This window comes from Falco naumanni, chromosome 6 (genome assembly GCF_017639655.2).
Source record: "Falco naumanni isolate bFalNau1 chromosome 6, bFalNau1.pat, whole genome shotgun sequence".
Lineage (NCBI taxonomy): Eukaryota > Metazoa > Chordata > Aves > Falconiformes > Falconidae > Falco > Falco naumanni.
This window is the reverse complement of record NC_054059.1, coordinates 64,208,412-64,228,461: the sequence shown is the minus strand read 5'-3', so window position 1 is coordinate 64,228,461 and position 20,050 is coordinate 64,208,412. Positions and strand designations below refer to the sequence as shown.

General features: G+C 40.5%; 1 protein-coding gene across 1 annotated transcript in view; it reads right to left on the bottom strand.

Moving 5' to 3' along the window:
• LAMA4 (laminin subunit alpha 4) overlaps nt 1-20,050 on the bottom strand; it is a 107,232-nt gene that overhangs the window by 78,650 nt on the left and 8,532 nt on the right. The window contains exon 3 of the mRNA XM_040598932.1: nt 5,419-5,520. Within this exon, the coding sequence (XP_040454866.1) occupies nt 5,419-5,520 (102 nt within the window). The remainder of the gene's footprint in view (nt 1-5,418; nt 5,521-20,050) is intronic.

Genomic DNA, 20,050 nt, shown 5'->3' with positions numbered 1-20,050 from the left:
CTAAAAGGAGGCACTACATATTGTACAACTTTGAGTAAAGATGCCTGTCAACCTAAAATAATGAGAACAGCAGCAAAACTCAGTTTCTGAGCCAGTTTGGGTCAACGTAGTCCCTCTATGTCAGAGTTCCGGTTTGTTGAACTTGTCCTGTATTAGTGAGTGAAGTGGGAGCTGATGTCTTGCCAAAACCACCTGTCCCTCTACTTTCTCAATCCATCACTTGTCTTAGCTAACTGTTGAAAATGCAGCTGAGGGTGTGAGAGCAACAGCAGCCATTCCTCACAGTCTTGGTGTGACTTCCTATGTGCCTTTTATACAGGCTGTGTGGGGACGGGGAACAAAGTGGTCACGTGTTGGTGGTCACTGCTGCAAGTTTTCAATAGTAAACCAGTTAGAAGAACAAATACTAAGTTTAATCATAGCTAAGAGGGAGGGAAATAACCTATATCTGAGAAAATGAGTCTATTAACAGTAATGCTTTTGACAGCTACTGCATACTAAAACACTCCGGAAAAGGGCTGCATTTCAGCACCAGACTGTTGTAGTTCTGGTTACCTTTCCAAACATGTATCATCAGGGTCACTATAGATAGAGGTAGTTCATCTTTATAGAAAGAAACAGTGAGCTGGAAGCTGCAAGGCTCTTCATGAAGCCAGAAGTACCTAATAAGCTGGAGAGTTTTGCTAGCTCCCTGCTGCTTTTTGCTCATGTTTGGTGGATGGTTGTAGATCCACTGGCGATTCTCCAGACCTGCATTGGCAATCATGTGGAACATATTACCCTCTTGGGCAGAACTGCTGAATCCATTCCAGCCTTTCCACTCAGCTGTAAACTCAAACACTTAAACACAGATCACTTACACGACAGTACATTCTATTGTAAAAAAGTCCGTAAAAGGCTGGAAAGGATACCAGCGAATTTATCCTCTCCACTGTTATAATCCTTTGGTCTTTCTTCTTCCAAAAAGGTCAGACTTATTTATTTATGAATAATCTTTGGATACCTTATTTACATACTGATCAAATATACGGGCCTGAGATGATAACAAAGCACTTAGAGATTTTTCAGTAGACACCAACAAATTTACCCTTTACCTTCTGCTATAGTGCTCTCTCCAGACTTATTTCTGGTCTATGTGTTTTCATACATTTATGAAGATCTAACATCCATTAACAGTAGAAACCTCAGAAAGGACACTGGTCACTCAGTCCAACAAATATTTTGTCTGGATACTCAGCTTTGTAATTTTTAATTCCTCCCAACCTTCCAATCCATTTTAGTGTGTTTGTCTGGAGTCATTGCCACAGTACATTGCAGTCATCTCAAGTGACTTCCCTTGTATATTCCAACTTTTTAGTATGGTAAAGCCCTGCCCATTATACTACTTGCATATGATACAAGAACTCATTGCTTCAGAAAAGCTGTTTCACCTCCATATACCACTTGTTGAGACCATCATGCCCACTCTAATGTTCTACTCAATTGCTAAGTCATTTGAGGCTCACCCCATGTCTGAATTTTCAAATGTTAAACCCTCAATGGAGGTGCTGTAAAGAAATAACTCAGCTGTAGGTTGCTGGTAGGGTAGGATTTAGGGGATGGTGAAGAAGGCAAAACATTTCCTTCTTATCTTATTAGCAGCAAAACCCAATGGGCTTTATGCAGGAGAAATGCACATCACTGCAGACTGTTGCTTGCAGCTGTTATAGTTTCACCCAGTTAACATCACATATGCATGTTTCCAAAATCAAAAACTACAGGGTTCTACAGGTGACTCATAGCTAGGATTGAGAGAGTTATGTTAAAGTCTAAAGTCAGTACAAAGAATTGATGTTTCTTCCCCTGCTAGTTTTACATGCATCACCAGATTGTGTCTTTGAAATGAAGCATTCTTTGACATCTCTCTTGTATTATATCATAAATGGAGCTTACTTACACTGTGCTAGCTGCTTTTCTAACACGTGGGTAATTTTCTATACTAACGAAATGGACTGAGTAGCTTTTCAGTTTTAATCACAGGACCATATGACTGATTTCTGCATGAGTTTTATGTCAACATCTATGCAAGAAAGGCTCTGTCTCCAATAATTTCTTCTGTCTGGTTACCTACTGAGATTTTTGATTCACTGATTGTGTCATTCAATAAGCTTTTAAAGACTCATGGATTTGATTTACAACTCTGAATAAGCTGAGAGTAGTTTTGAAACAGGACCCTAAGACAGATACTTATGTCAGCAGAAATTAAAAATGTGAGTACTTTACCCTAAGACATTGTTAATAGGGGTTTAATTTTATTTGATTTCAAATTCAGGGCAGAGGCCAACAAAAATTTCCTTAATTTGCATGCAGTGGGAACTACATTTGCCAAATTGATTTGGGGGATTTGCATAATATGATGGTCTTGGAGCTTTGTATAAAGTCAGACCCTTGTATTTCATTGCTTTTGAAGTAGAGTACTTTTTCATTTTCATACTGCTTTGTTCATTTATTCAGATCTTATAGCTTATGTTATTACTTAAACTGTAAAAAATAAATACCAACTGAACACAGTGTTATTACTTTCCTGTTATCTTCCATCATTGTTAACAGAGTTAACTTTAAAAAATGATTTCTCTCCCCCCCTGTTTAAACCATTCCATTGTGTGAATAAACATGCAGATATAGACACTTTTAACATCTGCTAAAGACATCCTGTAACATCTATGACTTATGGTTAAGGTAACATGTGATGCCAGTGGAGAATCCATAAATGATAAAACTAGAAGACTGCTGTGTCTCATAAGCAGGGATATAGCGGGTTTATAGGGATAGAAACAGAGGATGGCAACAATAATACTATGGGATAAATATAGAATCTCTTTTTTTTTTTAAAAGCCTATTAAAAAGTAACTGAATACAGAAAATTTGATGTGTTACTATCAGGTCTGGTGGTTACTACTGCAAGAATTACTGGAGTAATTTGTCTAAAAATCCGAGAAAATCATGAGCTCTCCATACCGTGTAGTCCTATCTCTTCACAGAATCTCCCAGCCATATAAGCACCTACTCATTTCTGCCCCAGCTTCAGCCCCAGCCCCAGCCCCAGCAGGCTTTAGCCAGATCTGTTCCTGTGCTTCTCCAGAATGGCCCTTATGGAAGGATCTTACTCCATGGATTCTAATACAAATCACATTATCAGCCATCAAGTCTCCTTCTCCCAAATTACTTGCATTCATTCATGTAACATTTCTTCTTGCTGTAATTCAAGTTACATCTTTCTTTTGCTAAGCTTTTCTTCTCCAGGATTTCTCAGTCACATTTTGCAGTTTACCAGTTTCATTGGTCTTCCAATCTTCCTTGGAAATTTCCAGATCCTCAGGAAAATCGCAGAATTACAGAATGTTTGGGGTTGGAAGGGACCACTGGAGATCATCTAGTCCAACCCACTGCTAAAGCAGATTCACCTCAAGCAGGTTGCACAGGAACATGTCCAGGTGGATTTTGAGTATCTCCAGAGAAGGAGACTCCACAGCCTCTCTGGGTAGCCTGTTTGAGGGCTCTGTCATCAAAGTAAAGAAGTTTTTCCTCATAAAGCCCTGCTACTGCAGTCCCCATGGGCATCTAGGGTTCTGTTTTATGCTATCAAACCTTCAAACCCCCTTTTCATTCTGCTCTTTCCCTCTCCCTTTCCCTCTTATTTCACTTAAGCCTTTTCACTGTTCCTCTTTATTCAGAAGTAAATTACCTGAGCTTAATGGCTTCTTAGATCATTCAGAGAAGCCATCAAATGGCTTATTTGAACTCAAGTAGTAAACCAGGGTTTAGTTCTTAGGTTTGTTCTTTACTACCTGGCTAGCTCCAAGAGTTTAGTATCCCAGAGAAACACCAGTCAGGAATGCATATATGCTTTCAGGTAATTTCCTGCTGATACAGTAACTTTGGTTTTGGCCCAAACCCTTGACATTAGCCTTATTTTTGTAGAAGATAGGAAAATAGTCTTCTATTGTATTTTTAAACTGAGGATATAATCACTTCCCTATTTCATATATTCTACTCCAGAAACTCTCGTCACCAGAGTCATGAGAGTCAGACACTTGTCAGGCTCCCTCTCTTGTTCCCAAGTCTTCCATCAGAAGTTTCCTTTTGGCACCATTGTCACTTGACACCAAGGGGACAATCATCCCATGAGCAAAAGCCTTGTGCACGTGAAAGAGAATAGCTGGGAATGCCTGGCAGTGTAAAACCACTTTAAAAAATGTAATAAAACATGAAGTCAATATGCATTCTACAGAAACCAGCTAATCTTAAGCGCACTACAGTGGCCAAGCCATAATGATTGTTCCTGGGCTGAACAGCTGCACTGTCTTTCTCCCGTAGAAATAGAAATGGTAGGAAATATGCCATGGAGCATGGCTCTTTATATTTATATAACTAAAAACTTGATAGAGCCTGAAACAATGCAAAGCATGTAAATATTATCAAGTCATTTTATGAAAAGACAAACTGAGGGCAAAGGTTTATGACTTGTCAAAAGTAACACATGGCAGAGCAAGGAACTCTGAGCTCTACTTCTCCTTTACAAGCCTGTAAAGACTAAACTCTTACTATGTGGTTTAGATGCTTTACATTATTAACTTCTGTTCTTTCTTTAGTATATTACAGCTCTGATTGCCCACTAGTAATTTGGATTAGTTTTACTGGACTGATTTTTCTCTGGAGCTACAAGTGATCAGCTACTAATGCTAACTCACAGCTTTCTGTATGAGCTGATACTGAGTGAGACTGAACATACAGGAAATTGTAATACTGCCTTGGACTTCAACATGCTCTTCCTTTGGTGTATTATTTCAACCTCCTCATGTTGTTCCTTCACAGCAGGAGGCTGCCATACAGCAGAATTACTATGGAAAACACATGTGTATGCACTCACAGGGGTCACTCACCATTGAAAATTGTTTGTATGATATACAGCACTGTATTCATAAAGGGGAGAATGAAATATGTTTGAATTTATACATTTTTTCTCTGGAGGTATACAAAACTCTTTCCATTTTTTTGATGGACTAAATATCTTCCTCAGCATACTAACTCTCACAAATACTGCAGGCAGGAATTGTTTTGAATTTGCAGCGATTATTTTAAGTGAGAATGAAATTTGGCCAGGATAATCTTATTAATGTATTGATCTTGGCCCTACTTATGATTACTCTTCGGCAAAATGCTCCTGTGGTACAGACACTGCTTTTGCTGTGTATTGAAATTAAGCATTGTTAATAGCAGAGTCAGACCGTGGTTTCTCGGGTTTGCCTGGAAAACATTTCCTTCAGGTGAAGCCTCATGTAAGAGTGAAAGAAGGTGAAAGGGTTCATGTTACCATTAAAAACAAAAAAGATACTGTTATTCAGTGAGGGACCAGCAGAGAAGACCGGAATTCCTTACCACACAGATTCCAGATCCATCAAGGCATCTGTTTGCATTACCGTTACAGTTGCAAGGAGAGCATTTTCCTGAGCTGGTACGGTAATATCCTTCTTGGCATCCCTGCAATGAAAAAATAAAAATAAAGTACATCCTATGCATTCATATTCGGAGAGTTAGGTTTGGCTGAGAGGTAGGGGAAAGCAAGAATTACAACCGTCAGGCCTCACCAGAGCATACTGCATAACCCTGTGATAGCAGACCACACACACGCTGCTGAACTCGAGCCTGTTCTTTCACTCTCTGCCCTGGTGCTCGCTTTTTTGCCTTACAGTATTTAAGCTGTCAACATTCCTGCCTGTGTCCTGCCCCTGGCCAGCAGTGGGTGCTTGCCTGCAGGTGCAGAGCTGGCAGATTCTTACTGCACTTTGTACCAGAGAACGAGTTAACTAGAAATTATGTTCCTTATTCAGTAAAGGAAGTGTATTTATAGGAAAGGAGTAGCTTTTCCTGAAAAAATAAAAGCTTTTAGAAAGTTTACTCTACATCAAAACTTTGATGAGCTTGGGATGGAGAGCCTGAGCCTAAAGGGGGCAGAAACATACCTACAAAGTTTAATCCCCTTCAGAAGGAAAGCTGGCTGGCTGCTGTGAGAGGCTACCAAAGCAGGGCTGGCTGGCTGTGAGGCTGGTGAGATGTGCCAGCGATAACCTGTTGTCATTCCAGGAAGTAGCCAGTCCCTGGGAGATACAACAGTTCTGCATTCATTCTTCATGTGATATAACAAATAAATGGGGGGAGACTGCATGAAAGGTAAAACTTTCTTGTTATTTCTTGAATGTGTGGCTGTGCCTAGTGTATATACTTTATTACTTTTGATAATTTACCAAAGCTTAGCAAGATTAAACAGAAGACTGTAATATCTAAATCATCTGCTTTTAAATAGTAATGAAAGCAATAATGTAAGGACTCAGAAACATAAACAAAGCTATTAAGGTGCCCCTTTAAGACTGGATAATAAAAAGGAAAGGATAGCTTTTATTTGATAAGTTATGTGCAAATTTTTGTTGTCCATTGAGGAACTTCTACCTCATTACGCAAAGCTGGTGAGACACGCACAAGTTTGACCTCAGGAGAAACCTCTGTTACTCAGGCAGCACTTGCTCACCCTGTGTAGTCTCCCTGTGTCACATGTATTATGTTAGATCCATGCAGACTCATGAATTTTTGGATCCTAAATCTCTTACCTTGCCTAACTCTTGCAAGGTTGTTGCAGAGCTGATGGGAAGGTCCTAGCATGTCTTTTAGATCTCCAGAAATTATTTACCCTACCCTGTTTCTGCTAGCATTTACAAACACTATCCCTGAGGTGGCTGTCAGAGCCTGAGATGTGTCAGGATCTCCTGGAATATTTTTTGCATCTGTCTGTACAGCACTTTGGCTCGTGAAGTCACTTACCCTTGCAAAAAGTGGGAAAAGTGGCAAGTTAAGTCAATCAGTAGGGTATGATCCTTCTTGCATTTGTATGAGCTGTGAGGCTTCTTATTGTACTGATCTAATTAGGATTAAATTTTCTTTGTATCTCCTTCTTCCTTGTTTTCCTGGGTTGACCTGAAATAAAGGGTGATTTCTTCTTTGCACTGAACTAATCATTGCTTCTCGTGCCCACTGTAATCTATGACATGAACAGCAGGTCTACAACATCAAATGCAGCCCCATGCAGTGATATCACCACCAGCTGCAAAAAATAGCCTGTGAGCAGTATTGCTAAATACCCTGCTGATGGCTATGGCTAATTAACCCTGGCACAGCGCTATGGCCGTATTGCTTATGGGACCTGAACTTGTACATCTGCATGGTGCTGTAGTTATAGCTGTGGAGCACTGGGTAGCAAGTCAACAATCCCAAGATTCACCTGCACATTAGCTTTTATTCTCAAGGGTGGGTAGACCCTTCTACACAGCTAGATAAGCTGCTTGTTTAGAAAATAATGTATCTTATGAGATGACTAACAACAAGCTTTAAAAATGAGGTTTACAAATGAATCATTAATCCAAACTTATCCCAGAGAGCTCTGAGAAGCTGAGATGAACATAAATGGAAAACTCAGTTGCCTTTACCATCCTTACACACAATATTTTATCTGGTTTGCTTTGGAAACACTTTCTTAGATAATAGCTCCTAGAAGGATAAGTCTTCGTACCACAACCCCTCTGGGACAGCAGAAATACTATCTATTTGTACTGCTTATTTCTTTCCGTCATTTAGTCTTAAAACAGAGCTGTAGGACTGGCTCCCACCAGGCTAAGGATTTCAGCTGAATGATTATGCCACACACTGAGGAAGGGAGACAGTTTCTAAACTGAAAACAGATTCTTATCCCAGTGTCTGTCTTGGCAATCTTTCTCTCCACCCATACAGATCTAAGGCATGTTATATTCTCTGATGCCCCTTAACTGGTGGGTGGTCCTAGCTGGTCCATTAGCATCAGCCCAAAAGCTTTCTTGGTTTTGTAGGCCTAAGCAGAATAATTTTTTACTTACAACGGTGAACACGGACAATAGAGATGTATGAGTGTGTATGAAGGTATCTATGCAAATCCTGCAGTCAGCCATGAAGATCGTCTCCTTTACAGTTCATCTAAGGGTGTGCCTGCATTGTAGCCATGAGTGACCTCTTATCTAGTCCAGCCACCCAGCAGGTATGAGTTCAATGCAATGTCACTGATTCCAGCTGTGCTGGCAGGGCTGTACAGTCTTTGCTGAAGTCCACTGGGAACCAGTTTATGCCCTGTTCTGAGCAGACACACTTCTCGGTTCCTCAAGACATCTGCCTCAGTCTTGGGTGCCTTTGTTATTCTTGCTGTCAGTGCCCCTTTTGAAAATTAAATGCAGGGTCCTAAGCCTTCTGGGTATTTTTTTGGCAACATTTTCCCCCTGCATTATTCAATTAATCACAAAAACTTGGAAGGTGCTGATACTCACTATTTTAATACAGTATTTTAAACCATGGGTTGCATCAATTTACACTAGAAATGAGGTATTGACAATCAATGGTCTGAGGGAAGTGGAAATGAGGGGAAAATGTGATCCAGATTGTTTCCTTTGGGTTCAGAAGTTTTCTTCAGGCATTCTGAATTATTCTGATATTTTTTGTTGCTCCTTGCCCTACTGGTGATAATGGAGTGATTGGTTAGTTGTTCCAGGGCGTGAGCCAACATCATATTTATAAAAAGAAGTGTCAGAGTGCTGAACTAATTGAGGGATTCAAATAGCCGAATGTTCTGGGAGCAAAAAATAATTGCACACAAAGCACAAACAGGTCTGGGACGAAATGGAAATACCCTCCCTGAAAATCATTATGTAGGCAATTGAGTGAGGAACATTCCCGTCCACTGTCTGTTTCTGCATGGTGAAGACAATTAGTAGGTGAAAATGCTAGCTCTGCATTAGCAATTATGTCTTCACAATTAGATTTTTTTTTTTTTGCCTGAGGGACAATGTTTGTTCCAGTTCAAGCTGAATAGTCTGATATAGTGTGGATCTTGCTGAGCTCTTGAAAATCTTTTACACCCATCGTGCATGTTTTCCCCCCCCCCCTCCCCCCAGTCTTGCATCTGGATTTAATTATTACATTTCTTAAAAACAAGAACCAGCTGCGGTGCTGAAAGTGCTGTGGAGCCTGTAGCCATATTCTGTTTCTTCAGACCTTTCTGCTGGTGTGGGTGCAAGATGGGACAGAAGATGGAGGACAATCCACGTACACAGGGTATGAGTTTCCTCCCATATTATATTCAGGGAGTTCCACTGATTTCATTACAGCTGGTCCTGATCTATGCCTGCACCACTGAGGGCAGAATTAGGTCCCTGTTCCTTCCCTGCTGCCAGGTAGAAGTAGCGGTGCAGCAGTGCTGTGACCCTGCCTCTTCTGGCTTGCCTTCCCCAAGAGTGCTGCACTGATAACATGCACAGAGTGTTCTCTGGGGTTACATCTGCATCAGCCAACTGAAGAAGGGCAAGGCATGGTTTCAGGGACTGGCTTATGATCATCCATACTGACCGATTGTTCATTTTCTGCCTTGATTTTGCTCTTTGGCAGATTATGGGTTTCCTAACAATGTTCAGGCACAGCTCAGAGCACAGCATCTGTTAGGCTGTGTTCCTACAAGGCAGTCTGTATGGGTCTGCTCTTCTCTGGGCAAACATGGAGAGAGCTTCAGCACGTGGACGTGGGCTGCATTATGCTACTTGACTAGGAGGTCCCCACATTGCTTAATTCAGATGTAGTCATTGACTCTCTTGTCTGATGGTAAGAAAACATGGCAGGTTTCTTTAGTTAGTACTGGAACTTGTGACTTCCCCGTGAATACACAAACTCACAAAGGGTCTCTTTCTTCCACAATAAAAAGCTCCCTTGGATCCACACCAGTGTTTGTTACTTCAAGAGTTTTCTTTTGAGTGTTGGGTACATGAAGGGATGTGGATTCAGGGTTAAATGTTCTATACGAAGACATTTTACCCTTTGTTATATTTATTATAGTTATGCCTACCAGTCTTAGAACAGAAGTCTCATTATATTTGATTCAAAACAAGAAGCAGTCCTGGCACATCAGCTGTCAAGTCACTGTTAAGTTTAGTGCCAGCTGAGACTTGGTTGTAGCTGGCCAGCCGCGTTATGCTCTTTGTTGCTAGACGCAGAGTCACAAAAGGATGCGCTTCCTTGCAGGTCTGAGAAAGATCCTGAGCAGGCTGCATGGATGTTCAGACATGAGGGCAAAGATCAAACATGGTATTACTTACTAGATTCTCACTTCAAAGTCTGTTCAGGATAGTAAAAGTGAGTGCAGCATGGGCACAGCTGAATCCTATAAACTCATGGGCTTGTGATGAAATGAAAATTAACTTAGCCTAGTATCCCAAATCAACCTGCAAAAACGCAAAGAAGTTATATCCTGTGTCATAAATACCTGTATTTTCTGTAGAAGGGTGATTTTTGATGCTAAGAGGCATAAATGCACATTTTTATAGTTTCTGGCAGCCCCTACATCTTACTTCTTCATATGCCAAGAGGCTAGATAAATGGCTGTAGCATAATTTATGACGTGCTACCCAAGTCATAGTAACTGTTCCTGATCATGGTCTTTTAGCCTTTGGTGGAAGAGAATTAAATTAATTCTCATTACTTGTCATCTAGTGATGGTCAAGAACATACATAGACAGTTACTGCTGGCTAAGCTGACATACACAGCTTGTTCACCTGCTTTATTGTGGTGGTGTAGCAAGTTCATTGGACATATAATTTCATTTTGAAAAGATTTCTGTGTATTCACATTTCCATTTTTCTGCAGTGTGACCTCTTCTGTAAAGGTGGTAAAAATATTGTCAGAAGACATATGAGAATCTTACTCTGAGAGCTGTGAAGTCTGGTGTGGCAGGCTATCTCTCAATAGAAACACCTATGGAGAACTGTGACACATGTGAATTATTTGCATAATAATATTTATCAGTTGATATAGAACGATCAACAGTTTCAGAACTGTGGGACCCTCAGAAGTCCCCACTGTCTCTTATGGAGTTAAAGGAAAGAAGAAAAGAGAACAAACTCTACTTGAACATTATCAAGCTTTGCCTCAGAGCCCAGGGAAAAGAAAATAGAAAAATGTTGCTCCTCTGATATAGCAGGCATCATATCAGTCATAGGTACCTGTAAAAGTGCGACACATGAATAAATAAATAAAGTTTTTAATGCATTAATGAAAACAATCAGCTACACTGAGTCGACCAATGTTCTTTCTTGACAGCTTCACATAAAGATGTAATTTTTTTCTGGAAGGAATGGTTTACCCAAACATAAGTTTTGGACTCAGCATAATACTAAAACCCTGAAACTCTCCATCTTTTGCTGTACAGGGGTGAATGAATGCTCTGAACATCCTCCACCCATTTAAAAATCTGTGTCTAAAAGGGACCAGTCTGCTGGAAGTGCATGGCATTGCCATGGAAACACAGCCCTCTGCTCCTTGAGGACATTCCCAAACCCAACCCAAACATGCTTATTTTTTTTTAATGAGCAGTATTTGGAATTGGCAGCGGCTGTTCTGAGGCCTTTTTGAAGTTTGCGGCCGACTTGAGATAAATAGCCTGCTGCCCTTCCTAAAAATAAAGACGTTTTCCTGTTTGAATATCTCCCAGTACTTTAATTTATGTAATTATTTATTAGAAATAAAAACATTAGGGAAACAAGCCTGAGAAAGCAGTCCTCTGCTGTATGTTTGATGTTATTTCAGTTTCCCTGGTTTCCTCAGCATAGGTAGGACTCTTATCTGAAGAGGTTCCTGGTCTTTATCACCTACAACAAGGTGTAGTACTTCACTTCTAGAAATACTCAATCCCTAGCCAAATGCTCCCTGAAAGCATGCCAAATTTTCAGCATTCAGCAGGTCTCACCTGGCACGTGACACTCAGCCATGAAGACAGTCCCAGACTGAGCCACAGAGGATCTCATGCCCCAGGTGCAGGGCTGTGCTAACACAGCTGTGGCCGGGCCAGTGTGGGGGCAACCTGGCCAGCAGCCCCCGCAGCTGGGCAGTGGGACTGCATGTGTAGGCAGCCCAAACCACAGCAGGCTGGGAGTCATCAACGTGGAGACATCCACAGGGAAAAACAGCCAGCTAGACACCCTTTGTATGGTTTAATTTCTTTTATACTAAAATGCATCTAAAGTAGATCAGCTGTGCCTGCTGCTCTCTACTGACTGTGAAGGGGGACCTGGAGGGCTAGTTCACGTGTAGGTGCCTGTACTGCATACAGGGTCTGGGGACCTGAGACCTATTGCATGTGTCAGATGTGCTATACTGTGTAGAAGTGTCCTGGCTACAACTGCTATGCCACGGATGTGGCCAAACTGCTGGACACCCTGTACCTTTGAAGTTCAAAGGCTCCTGACAGTCTGTTCCACCCGTCAGTATCTTCAGGTAGAGAAGGTGGATGTATCTAAAGGAAACCTTGGTGTCTGACAGGGACAAGTGATTATCTTTCTACACTTGAGTTCAGTTGATTCTAGCCAGGGCATGATCATGGGATGTTTCCCTTTGTCTGAATAGTGCCTCCTCTGATATTTACAGGTAGCTCTCCAAGGGGGTTGTATTATATCACTCTGCAGGGGTGTCACCTTCCCCACTGAATACTTGGCTATTCAAAAATCTGCAAACAGAATGTTTTCAGCCTGTCTCTGAGATATGTTTTTTTTTTTTTCCTCTGGGAGTCAGAAAGCACATATATATGCTAGCACCTTTAGTAAAACTATAGTTCTTAGGAAGAGTTTTAAAATACCATTGGAATTTACTATCTGGAAATTGATTTCATTGCTGCTAGTAGCTCAGTCCTGCTTTGACTTGATGGCTTTGGATAACATCGAACATATTTAGGAAAGAGATCTGTAAGAAATTATTATTAAGACAATATATAGTCAGGCAAAATACTTGGTGCTCGCTGCAGTGACTTTAGTTCTAATACATGCCAGTGAGATATAAGATTATCCCATTTTACAGAGAGCAAAACTGATCCCTGCCATCATGTTAGTGCTGCCATGTTCATTCCTGGCTCAACTTGGGGTTAAGCCCTGTAGGTACAGCTGGGAAGAAGAGCTGTGATGCTGTGAGAGACTTTGACAATCTCCAGAGCTGGAGGAAAACTCCCCAAATAACTATGCAGTAAAGCTCTAGCACAGAAAGGAGCATGACCCCATTCAAAGGACACCTTCTTGTTTCCTTCCAAAAGACACACTCTTTGACATGATAAAAAACCTGCTTTGCCAAACTGGGATGTAAACAAACAAAGTGTTTGACTCCATGGACATCTTAGCTTAAAACCACTCCGGGCAGGTACAGGTTGTATGGCTTATCATGCTTGGAAGTCATTACAAAACAATCTTCTTTACCTTGGACAGATAGACAAGTCTACTTCTGGTGTTTCATTCAGCAAGAAAGTACTGAGGGCACCAACGTGACTTTTACGTCTGCTTTTCAGCTCAGGACATAATTGAATTTGAGTGTGTTTGAAAGCAGACTTTTAAAATCCAGACTGCCAGTTGTAGGCTGATGGACATTTGACCATTTCTTACTTGCTGGGAACAAAGTAATGGACATTTCAAATTCCTTAGGTCAAAGACAAGTTATTCATAAGCATAGACACAAAGATTTAGTTCTTCAGTTTGCTGGGAAACTTTATGCAAACAAAAAGATCTCTGATAACACTGCATCCCACTGTCCTGACCTTCCTCCCTTTTGTAACCTGCAGGAGAAACCTCTCTCCTGGAGAGTTTAAATTTTGGAGTGGCTCGAGCGTTCACCATGTGTAGTATTTAGGAGTATGTTGTGACTGTAGGGTGTCTCAAAAGTGTTTATGTACATGCAGATGGACAAGGGTTGAGTGGGGGAGGGAAAGCTATATTTGCTCTGCAGGACCCTGATGCTGACTCAGCCATGCTGGCTGCTGCCTTGGTCCCAGAGGACTGGATGGACTCACATGATCACTAGAAAACCTATGAATTGCGCTTGCTGTTTAGTCAGCAGATAGGAAAACCTGGGTGCATTTCCCCCTTTTCTGAATGCACAGGCAGCTGCACTGGACCCATCAGAAATTGATTTACCAGACTGATAGGGTGTTTATTAATTAATGATCTAGTTTGATCAGTTATGGAGATGAAGCCCTATTTCTGGCATTTCTGAACTGCCAAAAGCTTTTATCCCAACCTCATGTCTTATCCAGCCACTGTTCTGCTCATCCAGGCAGTGTGTGATGCTCCAGTGTACTTCACACCTAGGCTTTTCCACTTTTGTGGGCAAGCATGCTACTCACCAGCTCTTGCTGAAACCACTTTTGTGCGTAGTATTGACTACAGCCGAGAAACACTGTTGGGTAAGTTTTAGAATGAATTTAACTCAGAAAGGTTAGAACTGGTTTTTTTTTGTCCCCAAGTGACAGAGCACATTTTACAGGTACATGCGAGATGCCTGGGCATCAGCAGGTTATCTGCCTTTCCTATTTGGCCTAGCTAACTGTGAAAGGCAGTGTTGCCACACTTAATAACTAGGAAACATGTCACTGAAACCAGCATCAGACACTGCCAGGCATCTCTATGATCAGACTCCTGATTCCTGTTTTCCAAAAGGGTAGGGCCATCAGTGACAATTGCATGAGAACAGAGCTTGTAATATTACTTGCTGCTTTGAATATTATTTGGAGTTGCTCCTTCACAGCTTTTATCCTCATCTGTTCCACACATGAACACTAGACTTCACAAGATCGGCAGCAATATGTAATCAAGGAATGCAGAGCAAAGCTCTGCATTTTTTCCCATAATACCTACTATGGGAAAAGCTTGAGAGGGTGGTGTCTGTCTCTCAACAGCTGAAATGGTTGAGGTAACAGGTGGCTGTATTTAAACACTTTGGTTTTTGTTACTTCCTTAACCTGCCAAAAGGATCCATCTCTACAGCTACGTTTGACCTAACTACAGTAGGCCATGTAGACAAAGGATCTGATGAATCCTACATGAAGTATATGACTTGGGGTAAAATTTTTCTCATTAAGTTCACTCTGCTTTGGTTTGTTCTGATTTTTCAAGGCAGGAGAGAGAAAATATTTCTAGGAGGTATCCTCGGGCTCTTTATAGACAAGTATTTGACTGACAGTTCTGGTATTGTCCTAACTGTCATTCAAATCTCTATAATATTATTATTACAATAATAACTGTGTAATTGTAAATAATTTGTTTATCAATTTCTTCTGTCTCTCATGTCCCCAAAATCTGGATGGATTTGCATTTTCCACAGGAGAAAGAACGATTTCCTCGGAAGAATAGTGAGTACTTGCAACAGTGAGGGGTTTGCTGCAGACAGCATGTTCCAGTAGGTCCGTTTATATATAGTGAGACATTGATTAAATCCATGGCTCCTCAGTTTATATTTATAGCACACATTCACTCTAGTTTTTATTTATAGGTTACCTTTTAGGCTTGTCTATATTATATGTCTCTCTTGTTGGCAACGAGGCTTGAATGTAATTTAAAAGAGTCTTACAGTAAAATGCCAACCAGATGAGATGGTCGTTCATTGGCCGTTCTTGGGGGAGGCCTCTGTGGTTCTCTTGGGCTGTTTCTATTAATGGAGCATCTGAATATTATACTGATGGGTTGTGGATCTCCACCTGCCCTCACTGGCTCCCACAGCCCTTCTGCTGTTGCCTTGTTCTCTACTCATGCTTGTGTCCTCCCTGTCATGCTTTCCATTTGTCCTCCTACTCCTCCACTGTTCCTTTCCCTGCACCTGGTTCCAGTCACTCACCCACTTCATGTCATACCCTTCACCTCTAATCTACTAATATCTTCACAGCAATAGTTTCATTATGTTGTTTAAAATTAACATAAGGGAAAGTATTCCTTCTCACTGAACAGATGAGATCTTCATCACCTTGTTTCTGTGCATGAGCTCCTCTGTGCCTAACTACACTCACAAGGATATTGGGACTCAAGAAAACACATTCTTCTGTTCATCGCTTGTGTGAGCATGTACATTACTCTTTCCCTCAGCTTCTTGATCTGTAAAAAGGAATAATGACCATAGTCACACAGAATCATACAATGGTTGAGGTTGGAAGGGACCTCTGGAGGTCATCTGGTCCAGCCCCCTGCTAAAGCAGGGTCACTCGGAGCTGGTTGCCTGGGACTTTGTCCAGGAGTACCCAATGTAATCCACAGTGGTATACCCAATGTAATTGCAGATTACAATGTCTCAGATGTACCCAATGTAATCCACAGCAGTGACACAAGTCAACAACTTAATGTCTTTTAAGAGAACTAGTCAGAACTAGCAGGAATAATGAATGTCCCCGCATGGGCAGACATTTCTGGTAGTCATGATTTTTTGTTTTGGATGCCTGCACTGAATATAAAGCTGTTGCTGGACCCAAGACATCCAGTCTTTTTAATTCAGTGCTAAAAGAACTTATTTGGCTTCCAGCTAAACAGCCATGCTTTAAAGCCATTTACACAGCACTGCTTGGCACTGTGGTGTCTTTGCCATTCCCCCCCCTCCCTCCTTTCTATGGGATAGACCACACTCAAAGGGCAACTTTTAGGAGTGATGTGAGAGGATTTACTGCCAAAGCATACCAGATATGTGAAAAAGATTAATAAAAGTGTGTAGGGAGAAAGAGAAAGAATTCCATTTCAGTGCTAAAATTTCTCATGAAAATTTAAAACTGATCTTGCAGGAGAGCTTTTAAGATACTTAAGGAAAATATCTTTTCTTCAATCAGGTCTTTGCTACAGAGGTTTCTGTGAGTTCTTCCAGTCACTGAGGTGAAATATAACTAATTTAAAAAATAAAATATCCTCTTGATGCCCTTTCTAAGACCTGTCATACCTCACTATAGCTTAAGTTACAATCTAAAGAAAGAAATGGGTTTCAAAATCTCAGAGCTTTAGTAATAGCACACGCAAGACTGTCTTTGTACTTGAAGCTATGAAGTGACGTTTCAGAGGAAACTTTTTCTTTCTCTGGAGAACGAGGCTTGCAGAATTAATAACTGTCCTGTTGGCCAGACGTGCTCTGCCATCAAAGTCACCATAAAAAGGGGCAGACAGAAGCCCTGCTCTACACTGTGAGATACTCCACAACATGCAGACAAATGCAGACATCTGCTCTGCAATTTTATTTCTTCTCTGTTGATTTTTGCCAAATTTATATGAGCTTTGAAGCTTCACAAACCTAGAGATTTGAAAACAAACAAGCTTGCTCACCAGCTTCCCCTTAGGCTTCCAAGCTCTGTTTATAATTTCTATAAACCTTCATTACCCCTTTTCTACAGTATCAAATTCTTCTGAACTAGAAAGGTCACATTCTAACTATTATTACTGAAAAAAAGAATTAAATGTGTGACATCATAGGTAGACAGTTAATTACCCGATTTAATAGGACACTACAGCTATAGAGAACTGTCTGCATGCAAAAAGCCACTCTATAGTCTTTACCATTTCAAGGGCAGAATCCTCATGCAAATTAGCCATTTGCAATTTCAAATTTATGTTTAAAATTGCAAACATTTCTGAGAGGAACACATTTTTTAGCTTAGTCTCCAAATCAATATTCATTATAGCTTTATAATAAGCACACTGGTGTAGTAATTAAATTAATGTATTGTCCTTTTAATTTTCTGACATGGTTAACTGTGAAATATTTATTACTTCCAGTGCTCCACTGATGTTGTAAATTAGATATTAACTAGAAGTTGGTGAAGAGTTTTGGATGCGATGCTGCTAATCTTTTTTTATCCACTTATCTTGACAGGTATCTCAGTTCTAATTGCATTTGATGAGATTAAAAACTAAAGCAATTATGTGAATTACACAATAACAAGCTTTCTGTTTTGTTCTTTAGCTTGCAAATGTGAAAGCAAATTCTTTGTTGCTCAGATAGTAATTCAGGGTAAAACCCCCATTATTGTTTCATATTCTTATTTTTTAAATTAAATTCTAAGATGAGGTAAGTTCAATGAAAATTAAAGCCTCACTGAATTCATTTGACATAGAGCTTGGCAAATTAATATAATAATGAGGTTTTCTAGGTAAGCAAGATGAAATGCTCATTAAAGCTGCAGTGGTGTCTTTTTGTGAAGCTCAGTAATTTGAATCTTCAAAAAATAATAAAAACCCCCAACAAATCAGTGACACTGGTTTTAAATCCATAATCTTTTCCAGTAAATGAGCTGTTCAATGAGTGATGAAACAAATGAAGCTGTTACTAGTGTCCTTTGTGCCATCCCCTGTGTGTGGATGTCAATATTGACCCTCGTTGCTTGCATGCCCAGTGATGCTGCCACCTGAGTGCACAGGGCTATGGGTGGTCTGGAGCCATGCATGCTGTGTCTGACCAGTCTGCAGCTACTAAAGAATATATCTGATGACTGAATTTAGTCTGCTTTTTCAACTGTTGCTGTGTTAAGCAACAGCTTAACATTGTAAGATCTCCATCACTTATATATTTATAAGAAAGGTTTAGCTCTCCTCAGAATTTATTGAAAAAATTGCAATTGCCTTAAGGGAGACAGGACAAGGTCCGAGTTTAATAACAACCTCATTTGAAAACTTCATTGCTTACTCATCTCTGACAAATGGGAATATTTGTCTATCACCCGAGGAGTTATCAACTCATCAGCTTCCAAAACAGAAGTTTATTTTTGACAATAATAAAGAACAGATTATGATGCTGATGGAAACCATCTTCCAAAAGTTTTGGACAGAGAGCTCAGATTTCTAAAACTAAAACTAGCAAGACAGAAAATAGTTGCTCCAGTTCTAGGTAAAAATCCTGCTGGGGGCGGGGGGAGATGATACAGAACAAAAGTTACCGCTATTTTTCTCTGTTGCATAGTAGAGCTAGCAGCTGGAGAGAGAGTGCATATGGCTAATTGCACATAGGTAGTTCCCAAACTAATATGCAAAGCAGAGCATGGGCAACAGGGAAAAATGGCGAGGAAGCCCCTCTCTAGTTCATTGCCACTATATTCTTGTTCCTCGAGCGGGCTTGTGTGTGCCTCCATTATAGTAGTGACAGACTGACGGTGACTCTGGCAAAAGCAAGCAATAGCTGAAAGCCAGATGGCTTTATGCAGAGCAAGACCATTACCTATTACCCTGACTAAGTAATTGTATTTAATTTTAAAAAAAATTTCCTGTGTTGAAAATGTTTCCAGACTGTTACCCCTTCCCCAGTCCAAGTGGAAAACAAAATGCCATTCAGCAACAGAGATGGGGTTGGATCCAACATAAACATTTCTCAGCTAGGCATTCTCCATAGAAGTGCACAGTCATTTTTTCCATATACAGTGGGAAAGACAAAGCCTCTGCTTAAAAGGCATTCTTCAAAAAGGGGGAGGGCTAAAATGTTTTAGCTGTCTGAAAAATGTCTAAGATTAGAGATTAATACCAGCCTCTGCTCTTATGTACTCATTCCTACAGCCACTAAATAAAAAACTTACTCTTACAGATGCTCACTGTTGGAAGTAGAAGATCTGCAGTGGGAAAGGTTGATTTTCCTCTTTCAAACAAAATGCCAAGTTTATTCAAGGAGAACAATTTACAGGAAAAGGGATAAATAATTCTACATCATTTCCTCATTAACCACCCTTCACCCAGTCCCCACAAAATTCTTATGTGAAATGTTGTGTTCTGAGTCATACTTTCTCCTCTTGAGTCCCCCAGATAAGTGAGACATAATGAGTTGACAAACTACAGCATTCCCTGAGAGATTTCCAGATAGAGAGAAAAATTTGCAAGGGATAAAAAAGAAAAGTGGCCTTTAAAGCACATACAGCTGCACTCATGGGACACTGTTAAAGCTGAGAGGGTAAATCTGAAGCTTCCTTTGATTTCCCTTTTGTAGCAATTTCCCCTAGCCCAGATTTCTAGCGTTTCCTGGTTCGATTTTGCAGCTGTTTGAAATGCTGGAATCACAGTAGAGACATACAATGACCACTAGCCACGGCATCATACTTGACCGTTAGCTATGGTATTAACTTAAAAACCTGTTAGCATGAAACGCAAGTCAATGTGAAAATCTTGAAAGAACAAGAGAAAGAGGTTTCATCCACCT